Source organism: Coturnix japonica, chromosome 17, assembly GCF_054131305.1.
Source record: "Coturnix japonica strain WE chromosome 17, WE-NBRP24, whole genome shotgun sequence".
Lineage (NCBI taxonomy): Eukaryota > Metazoa > Chordata > Aves > Galliformes > Phasianidae > Coturnix > Coturnix japonica.
Window position 1 is genome coordinate 12,742,723 of NC_140679.1, and position 18,699 is coordinate 12,761,421.

General features: G+C 46.3%; 2 protein-coding genes across 16 annotated transcripts in view; one reads left to right on the forward strand and one right to left on the reverse strand.

The window, feature by feature from the left end:
* The first annotated feature begins 15 nt into the window (after positions 1–15).
* XKR8 (XK related 8) lies at positions 16–2,000 on the forward strand. 3 transcript variants are annotated; one of them, XM_015883491.3, is made up of 3 exons: positions 247–627; positions 705–898; positions 1,016–2,000. In XM_015883491.3, exons 1-3 carry the CDS (start codon positions 335–337, stop codon positions 1,768–1,770), a joined length of 1,242 nt encoding a protein of 413 aa, XP_015738977.2. In that variant the 5' UTR covers positions 247–334; the 3' UTR covers positions 1,771–2,000. The 3 variants fall into 3 exon arrangements, with proteins under 3 accessions (XP_085374465.1, XP_015738977.2, XP_085374466.1); XM_085518339.1 differs by having other exon boundaries at positions 16–898; XM_085518340.1 differs by lacking the exon at positions 705–898 and having other exon boundaries at positions 288–362.
* Positions 2,001–2,468: 468 nt separating this feature from the next.
* Positions 2,469–18,699, reverse strand: part of EYA3 (EYA transcriptional coactivator and phosphatase 3) — a 36,069-nt gene continuing 19,838 nt past the window's right edge. For 6 of the 13 annotated variants that reach the window (XM_015883498.3, XM_015883499.3, XM_015883501.3 and 3 more), the window contains 12 exons: positions 17,998–18,135; positions 13,149–13,231; positions 12,224–12,407; positions 10,822–10,961; positions 9,482–9,565; positions 9,219–9,308; positions 8,750–8,808; positions 7,837–7,997; positions 6,617–6,731; positions 6,006–6,127; positions 5,646–5,746; positions 2,469–4,832 (listed from right to left, as the gene is read on the reverse strand). In XM_015883498.3, the coding sequence (XP_015738984.2) occupies positions 4,752–4,832; positions 5,646–5,746; positions 6,006–6,127; positions 6,617–6,731; positions 7,837–7,997; positions 8,750–8,808; positions 9,219–9,308; positions 9,482–9,565; positions 10,822–10,961; positions 12,224–12,407; positions 13,149–13,231; positions 17,998–18,135 (1,358 nt within the window). In that variant the 3' untranslated portion in view covers positions 2,469–4,751. The remainder of the gene's footprint in view (positions 4,833–5,645; positions 5,747–6,005; positions 6,128–6,616; positions 6,732–7,836; positions 7,998–8,749; positions 8,809–9,218; positions 9,309–9,481; positions 9,566–10,821; positions 10,962–12,223; positions 12,408–13,148; positions 13,232–17,997; positions 18,136–18,699) is intronic. The other 7 variants (XM_015883503.3, XM_085518334.1, XM_085518335.1 and 4 more) reach the window with 3 other exon arrangements.

Here is an 18,699-nt window from a genome sequence, read left to right on the forward strand (position 1 = left end):
CTATAGGGAAGCTTAATGCCTCAAGGTGGTTGCAATGCCTTCTTGTGCCAGGCTGAGCCTCAGCGGGGAGTTCATCTTCCTTCTGCTGCTCCTGAGGCACAAGATGAAGGTCTCCATGTAGGTTGTAACTTACCGCGTGTTAAAAGCCAGCACAGCAGCTGCCCTGCTCATACCAGATCCGCTCATACAAGCGGATGTTTGGAGGCAGCTCCAGGGCAGCGCTGCGTTGTATGGGAGGAGGAGCGTGTTGTCTTCCGACGGGGGAGCCCAAAGCCGGGCCGTGGGGCGGCGCTGCGGGGCGGGGCGGTTCCGTGCCGGGCGGGGCGCCCCGGGGATGGCGGCTCGGGACCCGGCTCGGTTCGGTCCGTGGCAGTTTCTGCTGCTGGCGGTGGGAGCCGCGGCGGCGGCGTGGGACGTGGGGGCGGACGTGTGGGTGGCGGTGGGATACGCTCGGGGGGGGCAGCCGGGCTGCGCGGTGCTGGGGTTGGGGCTGTGGGCCGCCTGCTCCGCCGCCCGGCAGGCCTGCAGCTGGTTGTGGTTCCGATCCGATCCGCCGCAGCTGCGGCCCGAGCTGCCCCGGCGCCTCCTGGCCGCGATGCACGTCCTGCAGCTCGGCTTCTTCTACCGGTACCGGCTCCCTCCCGTCCCCCTCCTTCCCAGCCGGGTGCGGTTTCGGCCCCGCTGAGCGCCCCGTGCTCCGGTAGGTGCTGCCGGGCGCTGCGGTTGGGCTGGAGGCTGTGCCGGACCGAGCCGACGGAGGAGGAGCGGAGCCACATGGCGTTTGTGCTGCACGACATCAGCATGTTGAGACTCTTCGAGACCTTCCTGGAGAACGCCCCGCAGCTCGCGGTGCTGCTCTACAGCGTCCTGAGGACCAACAAGGCTGAGCCGGCACAGGGTGCGGGGCCGGGGGTTGATGGGGTTGGGGGGTCGGGGCTGTGCTGGGCTGCGGTGCTGGGCTGTGTCGGAGCAGCACCAGGTCTGTGTTCTCCAATGGCTGCTGCTCTGTTTGCAGGGATGGGGATCTGCACGGCGTTCCTGTGTGTGACCTGGTCCCTGCTGGATTACCACCAGTCCCTGCGCTCCTTCCTGCAGGACAAGTACGAGATGGGCTGGGGCTCCTCCGTCATCTACTTCCTATGGAACCTCTTCCTCCTCTGCCCCCGCATCCTGGCGCTCGCCCTCTTTGCCCTGCTGCTGCCCTATGGGGTGGCCGTGCACTTCCTACTGGTGTGGCTGGCCATGTTCATCTGGGTCAGCCTGCAGGGCACCGACTTCATGGAGTCACCGGGCCCTGAGCAGCTTTACCGCGCCATGGTGGCCGTCATCCTCTACTTCAGCTGGTTCAACGTGGCCCCGGGGAGGACCCTGCAGCGCAGCATCATCTACCACAGCTTCATCCTGGTGGACATCGCGCTGCTGAGCCTGGCCTGGCTCTGGGGCTGCCCCATTGAGGAGCAGCACCCACACCTCAAACCAGCGCTGTGGGCTGCACTGTCCTGCTACGTCCTGGGGCTGCTGCTGCGCGTCACCTATTACTGGTGGCTGCACCCCAATGTCCGAGCGCAGCCACCGAGCGGCGATGAAGTGGATGCAGATGGAAGAGCTGATGGCGCCGTGCAGTTCCGCAGCATCTCAGAGCCCTGTGAGCCCCGTGGTGTCTCACAGCCGGACCTGGTGAACTCACGGCTGCGCTGCCTCGCACGGACCCACTTCCCACTGGCTGCATTGGCAGAGCCACGTCTATTGAATGGGGCAGCTGCTGTGTGAGGCTGCGTCCTGCACTCCCTGGGGTGGAATTGTGCCTTATCCGAGTGGTTGGAGTTGTTGGGGAGGTTCTCTTTGCTTCTTCCTGTGTGTCCGCAGGATGCAGTTTGACAGTTCATTGCACAACAGGGATGCAGGAAGGAAGGCTCAGTGCTGGGCCTTCTGTGCTAGGTAGGACTGCGCACTGGTTCACTGTTGGTTCTTGTTATTTATTACACACGTTTTCCATAAAACCTGGTTGTCTGTGCTTCTCCTGGTGCCTATTGCCAACGTCACCCCCGGTGTGACATAATGTGGCAGCTCCTTGTCAAGCGTCTGGTTGCAATCAGACTTTTCTACCTTTGCTGTTTTAATGTTGAGACTTGAAGGCTGCACATTGCTGAGATGTGGCTGAGAGGGGCAGGGGGGGTGGGACTGTGGGGGTCCTGGTGTGGGGGGAGCATTGAGCACCAGCAGCAGCCCAGGCACTGCAGGGTGACCTCACCAATGGGGATCCCCCATGGCTGAGCCCCACATCAGCTGCTGTGGGGCTGAAGGGGCAGCAGCTGTAGCATGGGCACCCAGTGCTGGCACTGCAGCTCCCTGGCCATCACTGCAGGCTCAGAGCCCAGGCAATGGGAGCCCTGCAGCACTGAGCCAGCACGGCCACAGTGCAGGCTGAGGAGGGACCGTGGTGGTGGACAACAGGCAGAAACGGTGACTATTATAGAAAATAAAAGACTTTATTTTTCTTTCCAGTTCATAGGACAGTTCCCATTACACAGAGCACACGCGGCAGCCCCAGGGCTCCCATGTGAGCACACAAGGGGCTCTGTGAGCTCCCACCACAGGACGAAGGGCAGCCCCAGGGCCTGCACAGTGATGTGGGAGCCCAGTGAGGAGCCGGGAGGAGGCTGCTTCCATTTGGCATTTGTCAGCAGTTCAACTTGCAGCCGGGTTGGGAACAGCAAAGGGACACAGAAGGAAATCAATGCTCAGGTTAAAGGAGCTGCCTCTGCTGGGTGAGGCAGGAAAATGCTGAGGAGCAGCCAGCAGAGGGAAAAACCAAAATCAGCCTTTATTAAACAAACACAGAAATGTACCACCAACCTCCTGTTATAAAAGTACTTTACATACATTCAAGGAGACGTATAAATATCAGTATAAAACGCCACTGGCTGCAATAGGTCCACACTCAGCTGAAGGTTTGTCACCATCTTAAAAATTCCCTTCAAACATTTTAAAGTAAAGAACCAAAGCGGGGGCTGCAGTGTCATCTGTGCCAAGGGAAGGGCTCCCACTCCTGCAGCCATCTCAGAGAAAGGCAAACTCCTCTGACTTGCATTTATCTCTACAGCCAAAACCAGAGCTGAAACCAGGATCCAATCCACACCTTCAGCAGCCCCAGCAGTGACACACTTCACAGCAGTCCCTTATAGGACACATCCACGCATGTGCTGAGCCACCCTAGCACTGATAGAAATGATTCCTCAGTAATTAATGCCGTGAAAGGAATGCAGCAAACATCACCTGCTCCCGTGGGCACAACCTGAGCAGCCAGCATCCTTCCTAAGTAACATTGTGCCTTTGAGACCGGTCCCCAGCAGACACAGCTGGGTGATGCTGAGCTGGAAACACAGACTGGAAGGGTTTGGGTGCAGCTGCGGTGTTTGGCTCAACAGCAAAGCAGGCATCCGTCCTGTGTACAGAAACCTCAGGCATCTGCTGGTTTGGTGCCATCAGGGGGCACAGCTGGATGGCAGACAGCATCGCCCACAGCCTGACCTGGCACAAAAGCAGCCCCCAGCCTAAAGCTGCCTTTCTGGCCAGCAGTACTGCAGCACACCGACCCCAGCCTTATATTCTGAGATGGTAGCAAAAGAATCAAATCAAATCAAATCAATCAGTGTATCCATCACTTCTGAGGCCAGCGTGCTGCAAGCTGCCAAGTCACAGTGTGTTACAGAATGAAGTACCTCCCGTCAAGGGCTTTATTTTGTTTCTAACTATGTAGTTGGGCTAATGCAAAGAATACAAGACAATTGAATCTGATTCTACCAAAGGGAACATATTCTCACAAATGGAGTCAGAAAAGCAGAGGCAAAGATCAGTTCCCATTATCCTTCCTTGTAACACTCGTGAGAATTTAGTTCTCTCTCGAATCACTTCTAGCCCAAATGAGGGCTCTGTTCAGATCTCAGCTCTCTCCAATAGTGCTGCGCTGTCTCTGAGGTTCATTGGCAGCTTCATTTTCACATCCAGGAACAATCTGTGGGATTTATGGTCTGGGTCATGGACAGCTGGAATCCAACCATCCCCTGCTCGTTAGCAGGGCTCAGTTACGTGCGTTGTAGACACACTGCCTAGAAGCCAATGGGAACAACCAACAGCAACAAGGAACCTCTTACATCCCAGAATAGGATCAATCCCACATAGAAGAAACAATGTAAGGACACCATAATAAATTAACTGCTTTTGAACACCCAGAGAAGGAGAGAGGACACGTTTGCACAGCAGTAGAGGTATTTCTGACATTTTCATTAATATTTCCCATGGAAAACAAAACAAACAAACCAAACCAAGAGCTCTTTTTGGCTTTGCAAAACAAGGGAGGTTCAGCTCCGCCATCAGTATTTTTCTATAAAAATAAGGTTTTCTGTTTACTTGGGTTCTATAACTAAGCTGAATAGAAAAGCAGAAGTGTCTGTAAGAGTTGTGTCGCCCCCTCCCTCTGGAGACTACCTGCCAGAAGAATTCAGCTGGATTCCATCAGTCTCTTCGCCAGTCAAGCTCTAGCTCTGCTGAGTCTAGTGCTTCTCACAGGACACCTTTGGACTCGGCCGGGTCTGTGCTCCTGAGGAAATGACCTGGAGCCTACTGGACAGTTTGCATTAGGTACATTTTCTTCATCAAGCTGAAAATGGAGTCCCCAGCTGTAGGAGATCTTTGCCTCCCCAGTGATGGAGAGATTGCAGGAGCCGCAGTCACATCTTTGCTCCGGCTTCTTACAGGAAGTCTAACTCGAGGGCTTGGTGGAGGGACACAAGGTCTGCATGGTTTGTGATCCTCCAGAAAGGCATGTTGTGCTGGAACGAGAAGATAAGGTCAGTTTTATTGGGGTGATTTTACTGCTGGGTGGAAGCAGTCAAGGTACACCTGTTATGCAATACAGCTTTTGTGACAGCACTGACAGAGCGCAGCACGTTTAGAAAGGAGCTCAGCCACAGCGGTATCTGAAGGTTGTCTTATCTGCACACCTCTCTGTGACAGGCACTGACTGTCAGCTACTTTACACAGTCACAATGGAAACCTCCACCTCCACGCTGGGGTGTGAGATGCAGCTTCACAGAGCAAAGCCTTCCCAGGACTGCGAGGGAATCCAGGCAGACAACAGCTCTGACACAGTGTGAAGCCTGAGAGATGCTGTCCTGACAGCAATCTGTGCACGTCACCTTTAATTTCAAGTGGATAGCCTGTCCAAATCAATCAAACTGGTAGTCCCTCCTTATCTGTGATTCAGACTTGACGGTAGATGCTGTGTATTGATCTGACTGCTGGCAACAAATCCTGATTGCCACAGAGCTGCTGTGAAATTGCTTTCTCCATGCTGTGATCAAGGCATTCTACACCACAATGCTGTTACAGGGACAGTGTTACACTAACAGATCACAAATACACCAGAACTGCAATCCTAAACAAGAGGAAAACAGGAAATTTAAACCTGTGAGCCAGGTAACTCCTGTGTTAAATAGTGACAGATGTTGTGTTAAAGGCAAAGTGTTCCACTCATTGACTGTGGCCTGAAGAAGCAAGACTTGGAAAAAGAGTCCCTGCAAAAGAGAGGGCTATTGTAGCTCCTCTTTGAATCAACCCATTGCCCCATATCCACAGAAACCCACCTGCTTAGCTGCAATCTCTTCATCACGCCCATCTCCAATTACCACATAGGTGACTTTCTTTCCAAATCGGGACACGATCCTCTCAAAGCAGCTCTCTTTTCCTGCCAAAACACAATCCCACCGTAATGAGCTTTAGGCAGAAACAGCCTGAACAAGCCAAAACAAACACACATTCCTGTCTTACTGGGATGGGGAGAATTCCCACTGTGGTTTCTAAGCCCTGAAGCCATCATTATTAGCAATCATCTGCATCTCCTCAGTCACAAGTGCTGCTTAGCTGCAGAAATTGTTTCCTGTGTTAAAATCCCAGCTGATCCACAAAAAACACCTGAGTGGCAGCTATCCAGCACAGCCCCTTACCTATTTTTGTTGCGCTATAGATATTTTCAATGGGAAACACCTCTCCCAATCCATAGAGGAGAACTTTGGCAAGAGCTGGCACCAGTTGGGTCGTGGTGATCAGGATGTTCACACAGTTTTTTCTGAAAGGGAGAAAACAACAAAGAAAGCACTTTTAAAAGCTTATCAGCAGCCTGTAGTGCTGAAGGCCACCCTGGGCAGCTCACTCAGCTCTCCAAAGGCACCATCAGTTTTGCTGCCCAGCCTCTCTAAGGCTCAGATTTTCACAGAATCACAGAATGACCCAGGTTGGAAGGGACCTCAAGGATCATGTAGTTCCAACCCCCCTGCCTAGCAGGGCCAACAAACATACACATTTACTAGATCAGGTTGCCTTTCTTTGTTTAATTTATTTTGAATAGATGGTTCTTCTGCAGGAATGCAATTTTGTGAGCACAGTCTTACTAAAAGGACGTTCCTAACAACGGACTTTGTTGCAGGAAGATCTCAGAGTGCTCAGCAGTGAAGTTTCTGTGATAAGCAGCCCTAGAATTACATGTTGGCACGACTGTAACTGCACTAAGTGAGAAGAATTGCTGAGAAAGCAACAGATATGTTTCCAGTTTCCATACCTGGACTGTATAAGTAGCAGGGATTTCAATGCAGTTTCCAGCCAAGAATCTGTTAACACTTCTATATCAGTTCTTAGTCGCTGCAGAGCTTCCCTCTTCTGTGGGCTGAGAAGGCCTGGAAAGCAACACGAATTCTCTCAGCTAAGTCTAACACAAACAGAGCCACGGCTCAATTAACACCTGCCTATCCTGTCATAGCCAATATCATACTGAAGTCATCTGAAAGCTGAGACTATAACAAGACAACAGGGGAAATCAGCTTCCAGTGACTCAATGGAGCCCTGTGCAGCCCTCAGGACACATGAAATAAAATGCATTTCTCAAAACACAAAAGTAGGTGCTGTGTGATGTCACCATGTGTTTTCAGATGGGTCCTGAAAAACTCCACATCTGGGTTTTTCACATATAAAAGACACAAAAAAGTCTGCTCCCTACCAGAAACAAGGTAACAGTAGAGCACTGAAATGCAGACTTATACTTCTGAGCCTGAAAGTTATAGTTTTGATCGCCCATTTTTCATTAAGTTGAAGAAAATGTTGTATTGAGTTTCTTTTGCACAGGCTAAAGGCACCCAAACCTGAAACCCAGCAGGCCAAGTCACCCAGTGCTGCTCCAGCTTCTCAGGATGTCAGTGCCAAGATTCAAACTAAACAGAACTTTACTAACATTTGCTATGAAATGCAGTTGTGGTTTGCACTTTCATTACTGCTTTGGCTTTGGAAGTGAAGCCATTAATAGAAACATTTTCAGTGACTTTGTGAACAGACTTAGAGACGTCGTGTCAGACCTCAAGCACAGAAGCCAAAAGGGTGAATGTATAACTTGGTGACAATGGCACAGCAACAGATTTTATGAAGACACATGTGAAAAGGCCTAAGTGGAGTGATATGTAGGTTATTTAGAACCATTCTGTGCAGAAATAGGCAGCCTTTCATTCAAAAGTAGCAATGGGACACAGAGCCAGACCTTTCTATGAGATACAGGATTGACTGACCTCTATCTACTACATGGTAACCTGGAGACTGCACTGCAATGCTGCTCAGTTTTGGAAGATGCACCCTCTTAGATTCCACAGAGACCTGATCCCAGAATGGTTACTTTTCATGTTCAAACATCTAGGAAAGCAAAAGCTACTGGATGGAACTGCTACCAAGAAAGACCAAGTCTGGTGTCACCAACTCTGCTCAGTGTCCCACGTCCTGGTGCACGGAAGCACTCACCTCCAACGTTTGTTTTGTACTTATCGTAGATCTCTCGTACCCTACGGTAACGGAAGGCCAATTTTCTCATCCAGTCTACTCCACCTTGGACACCGACTGATGAACTGTGGTTGGCATTGCTTCCTGAGCCACTGAAGCCATCCGTGGAGAAATTGTAGTTGCTGTTAAAGAAAAACTGATCTGTTACGTGTGTCACAGTGTCAGAATCATGGTGACCTTTCCAATTGGGTTGGAAAAGCACCACATTGGGCAGTGTGCACTAACACACAGCTACACCTGCTGCCAGTCCTGAACTGTGTACTGAAGTGCATTGATGCAACCCCTCTTGCTCACCCTCCAATACAAAACCTGCCATTGCTCTTTGTTCTCTTCTCTTTGATATAAACCTTCTTCCCACTAGACCCTCTTGTTCTGCAGTGATAAATCTCAGTGTTGTTTCTTTCTTCCTGAAATACAGACACTTCTCAGACCTCCCCCATGAGTCAGTTCAGCTCACTAATGCAATAGAATACTGATCTACTCTGCCTGTGTGCGTGTATATGGTCAGCTCACACAGGTGTGCAAAATATAGGCAGACTCAAAGGCCAAAAAAAAATTTGGAGCGCTAGTTCCACTCATTTCACATGACTGAGTACAAATGTAATATTCAAGTTAGACAATATAATTCACATTGAAATTCCACAAGTCTTAACCTTCTGTAGGTCTTAACCTGCACCCCCCCAGCAACCTCCCCCCCCCAAGAAACCAACACAATAAACCACCCAGCAAATAAACACCATCTATAAACACCATCTGCCAAATTTCAGTTGCTGACCTCCATTCCATAACCCCATTACAGTTTGGTCCCTTTCTGAAGCCCCACAAAATAAACTAGACTGCATGTTCCACATTTATGCACTGCTCAGTACACTACCTTAAATCTTGGCCGTTATCATCAGATGCCACATCTTCTATGTGTACCTGGTCGCACTCCTGTTTGAGACAGACAAAAAGTCAAAAGCTGCTCTTGTAATCCAGAAAGATACCAAAAGTTGCAGACTAAAAAAGAGATACTGGCTTATAGGTCACTTTTTCCTCCACATCTCCATTTCAAAGCAGGAACATTGTAAGCAAAGTGCTCCCTGCTTCAGGATGAAACTGTAATACAAAGTAGGCATCACTCTTGATGCCTTAGGCACAAGTAGAAACCCCTAAGAGAGCTAGCAAAGCTCATGACACAGAAGCGTTCAGGATGCCAGTCTTTGATAAAAGAGAATACCCTTTTAATTTGGCCATGTTTAGAACCCGTTCAGTTTTGGCAGATCCTTACATTTCAGTACTGACTTGATGAGAAGCAAATCTGCCCTCACAAACTCTGTGTTACAAAAACATTTGCCATGTACCTCCAAGTCATTGAAGAACAGGTGAGTATCAGCTACTTCAAAAATCATCTCCTCCATTGAGAGTCCTGAGCCAATCACCAGAGTTGGATCCTGGCAAAACAAAAGGAAATAATGTCAAACTCTTCTCCCCAAAACTGGCAACAAGTTAGAAACATCACGTTATATATTTAAAACAAGCTATCGTTTTTCTATTCATTTTGCAGAAATTGACATTTACTTCTGCAGAACAGATTATTTTCCTTCCACATAGGAGGAGGTATTACCTTGCCATATTTTTGAGCATAAGATCCTGTGAGAAGTGAATGGAAAATGATGATGGTCTCATCCAGGTCCCAGAGAAACACTCGCTGTGTAGAGAATAAAGGCAAGTTAGGGCTGAGATATTCTAAGTATGGTCCTACAATAAAGCAAGCTCTAGGGTTTATTTTGTAGATAGTTGCAGATATGAACAACAGTAGTCATCGCACAGGCTAAATGAGTTATTAAACCAAGCACACAGGGTAAGACCCTTGGTCACACTTTGCTCTAAGTTTCTCTTGCTTCTGCAGCTACAAAATGAGAAGGAAAAAAAACCAAGCCCAAACTGATAATGAACTTTAAAGCATTGCTAGTGTAGAAATTTACTGCCTGTGATGTAGACAGCATCAGGTAAATGACCTTGGTGTTTATCACAGACACCTTTATTAAGATAAATAATGAGGATTTGCTGACATGACAAACAGTTTCAGTACAGATGGGCTCAGATTAACTTGAGAAGTTAAGCCAAGAGGAACTACAAGAGGCTGAATAATTGCAGATTCTGCATACGTGATAGAATAACCCCTCATATAAGTCCAAGATGCAAAGTGCTGGATGGCTCAGTGGACACCAGGTGCAACATGACTTGCAGCACACTCTCCCTGTAGATAAGATGAACTGCAAGGCGATGGAAGGAAGGTAGTTCCACTCTGCTTGGCACGGAGTATGGCATCCCCTGTTCAACTGAGCAGCCAGCAAAGGACTGCTAAGAAAGTCACCAGCTTAGAGGAGGGCTGAGGGATGTGTGATGGTTTAGAGACAAAACAAGAATGATTTGCTAACAGCCCATAACTACATGAAAGTGGAACTGCCAACATGATGTAGACAAGTTCTCCTCTGTAGTGCTGGATAGAAAACTGCAATGGAAAAAAGAAGGGAGCAAATTACAGCATGGGAGATTATGGTTGGAGAAAGAAAACTGCCTTCTGCAGGTGGGTGTGGTAGTTTCAGGACACATCAACAGGCAGATGCAGGATCTCTAACCTAGGAGATTCTCAACACTCGGCTGAACGATGCCAGTCATCCTGTTCTACTGATAAGGACAGCCCTGCTCCAAGCAGGAGACTGTACTAGAAACACCCAGACATCTGCTCCATTGAAACCACTATGATTCCAAGACATGCTTAAGTGAAACTTGTCAAGAGCCACTGAAAAATTAATCTAGTGCAATTCCCAAATAACAAGTTATAGGAATTTCCTAGATTATCCCCTTTCATTTCCAAGGATACAGAAAGAAATAAAGAGAGAGAAATGTTTACCACCACACCATTCTGCAACTCTGCCCATAGAAAACATTCCCACTTACCTCCAGCTCACTGTCTTGTGAAGAAGAGGTGTCTGCTTTCCTTTTCCCTCTGTTCTTCCCAGGGATATTTTTTCTCGCCTGTTCATCTGACTCTTTACTTGCTGTTGCTCTCGACAATGACGGACTTGTGGATGCATCTCCTGCAGAAAAGAATTCAAATAGCTCTGATCCCCTGTTTTATTATCCAGCAGCTTCTTTTAATGCTTCTTGATACCATATCAGAAGCTCTTCGTCTGGAATGGAACTACAGAAGTAAGTATTGAGTAATGTCTGTCCATCCTAGATCTCCCAGGTTTGTCAAATGCCTTTTCTGTGTTGAACAATCCCATACGAGACGTGCTGTTTTCACCTCTGCTGACACTACTCACTCCTGTTCCACCATAATACAGCTTTTGACCAACAGTTAAACAATAGCCTGTGTACAGACACCCGCAATGTGTTCATCACACACAAACCCACAGGATGCTAACTGTAAATCAAACATGCTTACCCTACAGCTGCATTGCCATACCCCCATGGATCAATCACAGGAACATACTTGGCCCTGGAGACAAAGATGTGGCCAAGCAGCATGGCCATTACTGAAATACGAATAAACTACAGAGCTTATTCTGCAACTGGTAAGAACTCCTGCCAAAGGGAAAGGACTCTAAAATAAATGAATAAGTGTTTTGATGTACAGAGTACTATGGTCACAATGGGAGATAATCCCTGAATCCTTACTAACAGTTCACTCAGAAGATTCAGCATCCCTGGTGTCCGTCTGACTAGTTGAGAAATAGGATTAGAACTCTGTCAGGACAGCAGAAAGGCACAGAGTGAGCCATGTCTTCATCCAGAGTTAGCAGTCAGATTACCCAGACCAGTTTCTGACCATGGAGCCAAGACAACCTGAAAGAGTTTGAATTCAGTCTGGGTCTCAAGCATGAAGTAATTCATGAAAATTGAGCAATACTCATGAAAATTCATGTAGAATGGTAAATTCAAGAGTGCTCCTGAACTTAGGAAATGTCAATGAGAATGTTAACAGCTGGACCTTCCCTTGGCCAGTGCCTTGAGATAACAGGTCAGTTGCTTACAGCATTCACAATCAAATAAAAACAAATTCAGGAGGGTAGGTCTCCTGGTGTTCACTCCAAATAGAGGACAAATACTTCTTGAAGACTTGAGGAAACATGCCTCTAGATTTCCAACATCACCGTGTGCTGTTTGCCACCAACTGTCTAGAGAATTCCATACGGTAAACAAAAGAGCAATTTTGAACACTACCAAGTTCAAGACCACTGACACATGCTTTGCTCACTGGCAGTCAGCTATCCTTGATTTCCATCTGTCTGAATGAATCTGAGGACTTGGTAGAGATCAGGTACTACTGCTACCCTGTTAAAGATGCAACCATTACCAGAGGAATGTCTCTGCACCGTCCGTGTAGGCACCATGGCATTTGGTTTGTCAGATGGGTACGTAGCTGTTGTTAATGCAGTACTCTCCGCGTTGCTGTCTGCTGGTGTTATGACTCCAAAGCCAGAACTTGGGTAACACGTCTGGTACTGACTCTGGCCAAGGATTGTGTACGTAGGATATTCCTATTAGAGGAAAGGATTGGTTATGATAGGATTCAGACAGCATTATCTACAATGACTTTTATACCAGGTGATGTTTGTCAAAGAGAAACATCAGCAAGAGCACAATCTGACTTTATGTTATTTCCTTTTGTACACGTAGGAAATCCTCCAAAAGGATTGAGAGATACAATTCCCAATGCCTACAAGGCAGGTAAGTTCTGCCCACAGAAGGCCAGTAAACACAGGGCCCTTCCTCTGCCTCCAGTTCCCTCAAGTATGGATTTATGTGAATGATGTGACAGTTACAGGGAGTACCGAGTCCACTCTTACTTCTTTGCTTATTTGTGCTTATTGTTTTCATTCTCTTGCCATGGGAAAACAAAGGCATTCAAAAGATGTCCAAACATAACCCTCCCTTAGTTTGGTTCTAATAATCGTTCCTTTGCTTCTTCTCCTGTGTCTCTCATGGGGGATCTCAGTGCTGTGCTTAAGGCTCCAACACAAACAGCAGATAAGGAAGCAGCTATGGACAGCTCAAGGAAGTCTGCTGCAAAGGCCACGGGGAACAGCAGCGTGGTCAAAGATGCAGCCAAAGTGATCTTGCTGACTTTGAGTTCCACACAGAGCCCTGTAACTTTAATGCTCGTTGCTTTTCATTCAAAGTGGTTCAAATATTTTGCCTTCTTATGTTAGTTCTGAACAATGTGTTAAACAGAAGTGAACAAGATGTTGCACGTAAATATAACAAGGAGGAAATTTTACCTGTGAGATGCTGGCTACTGCTGATGTGGAAATATTGACAACAGTTGAGGATGTAGAGACTGGACTGGCATTGGTAGTTGATGCTGTAAAATTAAGAATTACTGCATATATATACGTTCATGATGAGTATGAGAGACAAGACCAATTTCAGGTATAAAGTAAGTTTTTACAAGGTCTATATGCATGTATTTGTGCTTCTAGCAGACAAAATAAGTGTTGGGCTATATCTAGAAACCAGCTATATTTCCACTGGGCTTAGAGAGGAGGAGAGTTGGCACACAGGGATCTTTAAAAACGTTTTTCTTCAGTATTTCAGAAACTTTATCCAAAGCTTCTAAATAGAAAACATTTTCTTTCCATGCCTGCTATGCAACTGGAGTTCAATTAAAACAGCTTCATACCTTTAATTACAAGTTTTAAGAAGACAAAAATCACACCTTGATATTTAACTATCAGCTTTTAGAAATGAATCAGAGTAGACCAGAGATATGAATGTGTTTAAATCAGTTCTGGTAATAGTGAAGTTTCTATTTTCTCTGGAATTAGTATCAAAACAACAGGGAAGCAGCAAAAATATTTCAAATAATATATGAAGAATGCTTCTCCCCATGCCCTGTGACATTACATCTAGTTTCTGGAAGAGAGATCCTGAAAGAACTTCTCATGTAAGACAAATTGTTAGAGACAGTGAGTTGTTAGTTTAATAGTCTTCATGTCAATGCATTCAGCTCTTCTAAAACACAGAGAGAGCAGCCAGAACACCCTCTGGGAACAAGAGTCATTTAGCAGCCTTTATGGTCTTACAGCTCTAGGGCCATACCATTAGACATTGGTCCACACAGGGTTTCAGGAACCCCAAGGATTAGTGGAAAGAAATACTGAACTCAGCACAAACAAAGCCAGCATGTACTAAATAAAGGGTTACCAAGGAGTACTGTGTTGTGCTAAACCTTCTTCCTCTGCACACAAACAAAACCAACAGTAGTTAGACACTTAGGAAAAGGCTTGCAGAAATCCACGGTATCACCTACTATACTACCACTACAGGACAAGCCTTCCTGCAAATCATATCCATGCAGAATTCAACCCAAGACTTGAAGAGCTTGGGATCCTGAAGGCTTCAGTCTTTCTGTCCTAAGGAAGCTGCAAAGGGAAAAAGACCCCACCACAAACTCTTAAATCAATAGACATTGCATTATGGCAAACACGGGTACTACATGGAGATCATCTCCTGGAAAGAGGAACAGATCTAAAACATGGCTCAAAATGGATGTAAAAAAGAACTATATCTTAAAAGATAAAAGACAAAAGAACTATATCTTAAAAGATACATTAAAATTCAAAGTATGAGAGGAGCAAAAATACAAAGTATGAGAGGAGCAAAAATACAAAGTATGAGAGGAGGTCTTTTCTGCAGAAGCAAAAATGAAGGCAAGTAACAAGGCCTTGGGAATCCCCTGATAGTGTTCAAAAACAGGTGGGAGAAAGTTTTGGAAGGTGAATCATTAGAAAAAGGGGGAAAGGTTGCACTGAACAGCGAAAATGGCAATGAAAACACTCAAGTGCAAACAGTAGCTATGCAGCTATCAGAAGCAGCAGTGGATACTCCTCATAAGCAGCTGCTGAAGAGCTGGGGACAGTTTCCAAACTGTATGTGTTACAATGAGAACCTCAAAAAAAATGAGGGCACTTTTGGCACTCCTGCCAAACAGAGTGAAGCTGCCAGGAAGCTGGAGGAGATGAACTGCTAAGAAGCCAGAATCATTCTAACTCTTTTCATCTATAGTGATCTGAGGAGGCTGCTTTGCCAATGAGATGGATCACACAAGAGATCATAGAAAGAGTTTCCAAGAGCTGGGACTCTGCTAAAACACAGCCTCCCCACAGTGAACTTTGTAGTTTACCTTATAAACTATGGTCTCATTCCAAGATTTAGAATTATCCCTTATGTATACAACACGACACATCAGTTCTTTACAAATAGCTCTCACTACCCAAATCACACAATTCATTCTGCGCTGTGGGTCAGCCCCTTTACCTGCAAATGGGCCAAAACCACACCAAGTTGCTCGGCATGGATGTGCCAAAAGGACTATTCACAACCATTTCACAACCTCAGTGTTCACAGATCTGCAAACACAAACCTGTGCCTTGAAGCTGCCACGTCTCTTCTCTCTTCTCTTTTTCTCCCCCACTTGCAGGGAAGGGAAATGGTGATTAATGCATTTTGCATTTCACTTGGCTGCTTTGTTCACATGGGAAGAAGAGGTTAAGGAAGCATGTCACCTCCAGCACTTCATGGAGCCTCTGCCACTACCATCACAGCCACAGCTTGTCCAGCTGCTACCAAAAGCAACATTCTTCGCCACTAAGTGTACCTGAGGTATCACCAGGGTTTAAATATTATCTAAGTCCAGTCCACAGTTAGTCTGCAGACTAAACCATTCTGGTCATGCACTGTCAAACGTTTCTGCTGGGCCAGCAGCACCATATAAGAGTGCATCACCCTACTGCCTTGTTTGGAGAGAAACAATTGAGAGCCTACCAACAAAACAACATGTAAGAAGTTGCTCTCCTCCTGTTTAGAAGCATTTTTTTCAAGAGTCCCCTCTTCATGCTGAACACCCCCAGCTTCCTCAGCCTTTCTCCAAAGCAGAATAGCTCCTGCCATGTGAGCATCCTTATGGTCTCCTTTGGACCCTCTCCAACAGATCCACATCTTTCTCATGCAGGAGGACCCAGATCTGGATGCAGTATGCCAGCCAGATGGGGTCCCATGAGGACAGAGCAGGGGGTACAATCCCCCCCTGCCCACTGCCATCCCTCTGCTGATGCAGCCCAGTGTACAGTTGGCCTTCTGGGCTGCAAGTGCAGACTGCTGCTCAAGTCTTTCTCCACAGGGCTGCTCTTACTGAGCTCTTCTCCCAGTCCATACGTATATCTGGGACTGCCCAGACCCAAGTGCAGCACCTTTCACCTGGCCTTGTTGAACCTCATTAGGTTTACAATGGCTCACCTTTCAAGCTTGCTCAGGTTCCTTTGAATGACATCCCTTTCTTCTTTCTTATCAACTGCATCACTCAACTTGGTGTCACCTGTTGTATTTCTAATCTTAAACTGTAACTTTGAAAAGTAAATTAAGAATAAACATTACTCTTGGGCTATCTACTGTTGCAGTGAGTCAAGGCTGAGAAGTACCACAGCATTCTATGTCTTTTCTATTTGCAAAATCCATGCTAAAACCTCTTTATTACTTAACTACTCCCCTCTGCTTGGCACTCATTATACCACATCTGGATGCGACATTCAGTTTGGGGCCTCAAGCAGATGACAAATGTTGATAAACTTGAGCAGGTCTGGCACAGAGCCACCAAAACGGTCAGGGAGCTGAAGCACACACCCTGCAAGGGAAGGCTGTACAGCAGAATCAAGCTTGAAAGCCCCTAATGAAGTCAAGTAAATGGAACCAAATTCATACTGTATTAATTAAGATCTATGTTGGGGGAACCTTTAAACCTAGAAGAGCTTGTTAGGTTCAGCTGCAAGCTGGCTACAGAATTATTCCTTGCATTATATGGCTTCTCCTATACACATTCCTTAGTTCCTGCACTTGATGTTACCATGCTGTTATGCTTCATTGTTGACCCAAACTTTCCTGAATAGATCATTAATTGACCACAGTTCATTAGTGTTATATGGAAAAGCAATAACATCATCTTCTCTGGGGGGGATAAAGAGAAGTAACAAGCCTCTTTACTTCTGGGAAATCATCCTCAGGCAAGGCTGTTCATGCTGCAGAGATGGTTTCAGTGGGGTCTGATATCAACCTGCCACATCAAAAAGGAAGTTATCAAGAAGAAAGTCAGGTTCTTTATGCAGGTGTACAGCAGGAGAAGAAGAGAAATGGTCACAACATGAAGGGAGAGATGCTCTGACCTGACAAAGGTAAACATTTCACCATCATGACAGTCACTGGAGGAGATTTCATCGCCATCTGTTGGAGGTTTGTGAAACCTAAATGGAGAAAGCCCTGAGCAACCTGCTCTGAATCCAGTGCCAGCTGTTCCTTGAGCAGGAGGATGAACCAAAGATCCCTGAAGTCTTAGAACCACGAAGAACTCTCAAACTGCTTCCTAAACATCATAGAGATGAATTTTCATAATTCATTACCCATGCACAAGTGGCAAAAATTCAAGTCTGAAAGAAAAACCTACTTGCACATATTTGCCACAAGCAACAAAATATGATTATTCAGCCCAATAGCCTATCTACATATAAAAACTGCTTTGGAAGCTGGTGAAATTCAGCACATGGCTTCTTAGATATGACACTGCTGGCACTGGGAGTATCTGTAGGCCAGTTCTGTAATTACAAATTCATTTCCTAGCAGATCTAACACGCTGGAGGCCTCACGCAGCAACACAAGCAATGTGTGAGGGTATAAGCTGTGTGTGTGTATGTATTGTACATGAGCCTTCTGCTTTCAGACATAACAACAACAAAATCCAGTCTCAGTCAGTGTATTTACTGACTTCAAGCTAAAATCTACCAACAAAGAACTGCAAGAACATTCCCAGTAAACACATGCAAAAGAACACAACATTTAGCCTCCTTTCCCCATCCCATTTGCTCTTCACCCTGTGAAGTCCATCAGCATGGCACCAACAAGCCAGCCTGGTGCATACAGAGGTACACAGCAAATACAAAACCAAACACAAACACACGCACAAATAGAAAAGAGACAAAGCATAAAGAAGCATGCACAAACCAAGAGCAAACGTGCAAGCCTCTCTATTTGTGGTACTCAATTAGGTGGAGAGAGATGCAGATAAAAACCATGCCAAGTTACCTTCAATGGAATAAGAATAATGTGCTGGGCTGGGCTGGCTTGTGGTTAACCCTGTAGTGCAGGTAAGAACACTGTGCTGACTTGTAGATGGAGTCTGAATTAAACCACTTTCAGGTTTCATACCTGGCCACAGTGCACCTGAATCGGATAAATTGGACCAGTTATAAATAAACATGCTGGGACCAAACAGCACACTGCTACCTCAGAGTAAGGTTTTGGCTCGTCACAAAAACAAGGAACAAATCATACATGAAAATGCTTAATTTCTGCAATAAAAAGTCCTGGATGCCAGGCAGCACATGGATTAGGGCTGCTGTCAAAACTTGCTGAAAAAAGAACATTAAAAACACCAACAAGACCAACTTCCAATGCTTTCAAATAAAAAAATCCATCAGTGTAACAGTAAGGCTCACTGCCACGTGGGTAGGAAGGCATTGCTGATCCCCAACTGGGGTTGGAATTTTCCGAGTTCAACACTTGTACCCCATCATTAAGTTTGGGGTCAAATACTTAAAAACAAGCTGAAAGTCAGTCCTTTTCATAGACTGAACACAAGGAAAAATAGAGCTCAAAGGAAAAAAAGACTGGAAATTATCCTCTAGAGTTGCTGTTATTCTAGAATCATTCATGCCCATCGGTACCAATACTGGCCAAAGGACACGCAGCAGTGTGATTTTTAATCCCTATGCACGTGGCACACGC

Excerpts from the sequence above, each read along its gene's own strand:
- XKR8 (XM_085518339.1), top strand. The coding sequence starts at position 16 with ATGCCTCAAGGTGGTTGCAATGCCTTCTTGTGCCAGGCTGAGCCTCAG. Across the intron at positions 899-1,015 it reads CAAGGCTGAGCCGGCACAGG|GGATGGGGATCTGCACGGCG; the intron begins GTGCGGGGCCGG and ends CTCTGTTTGCAG.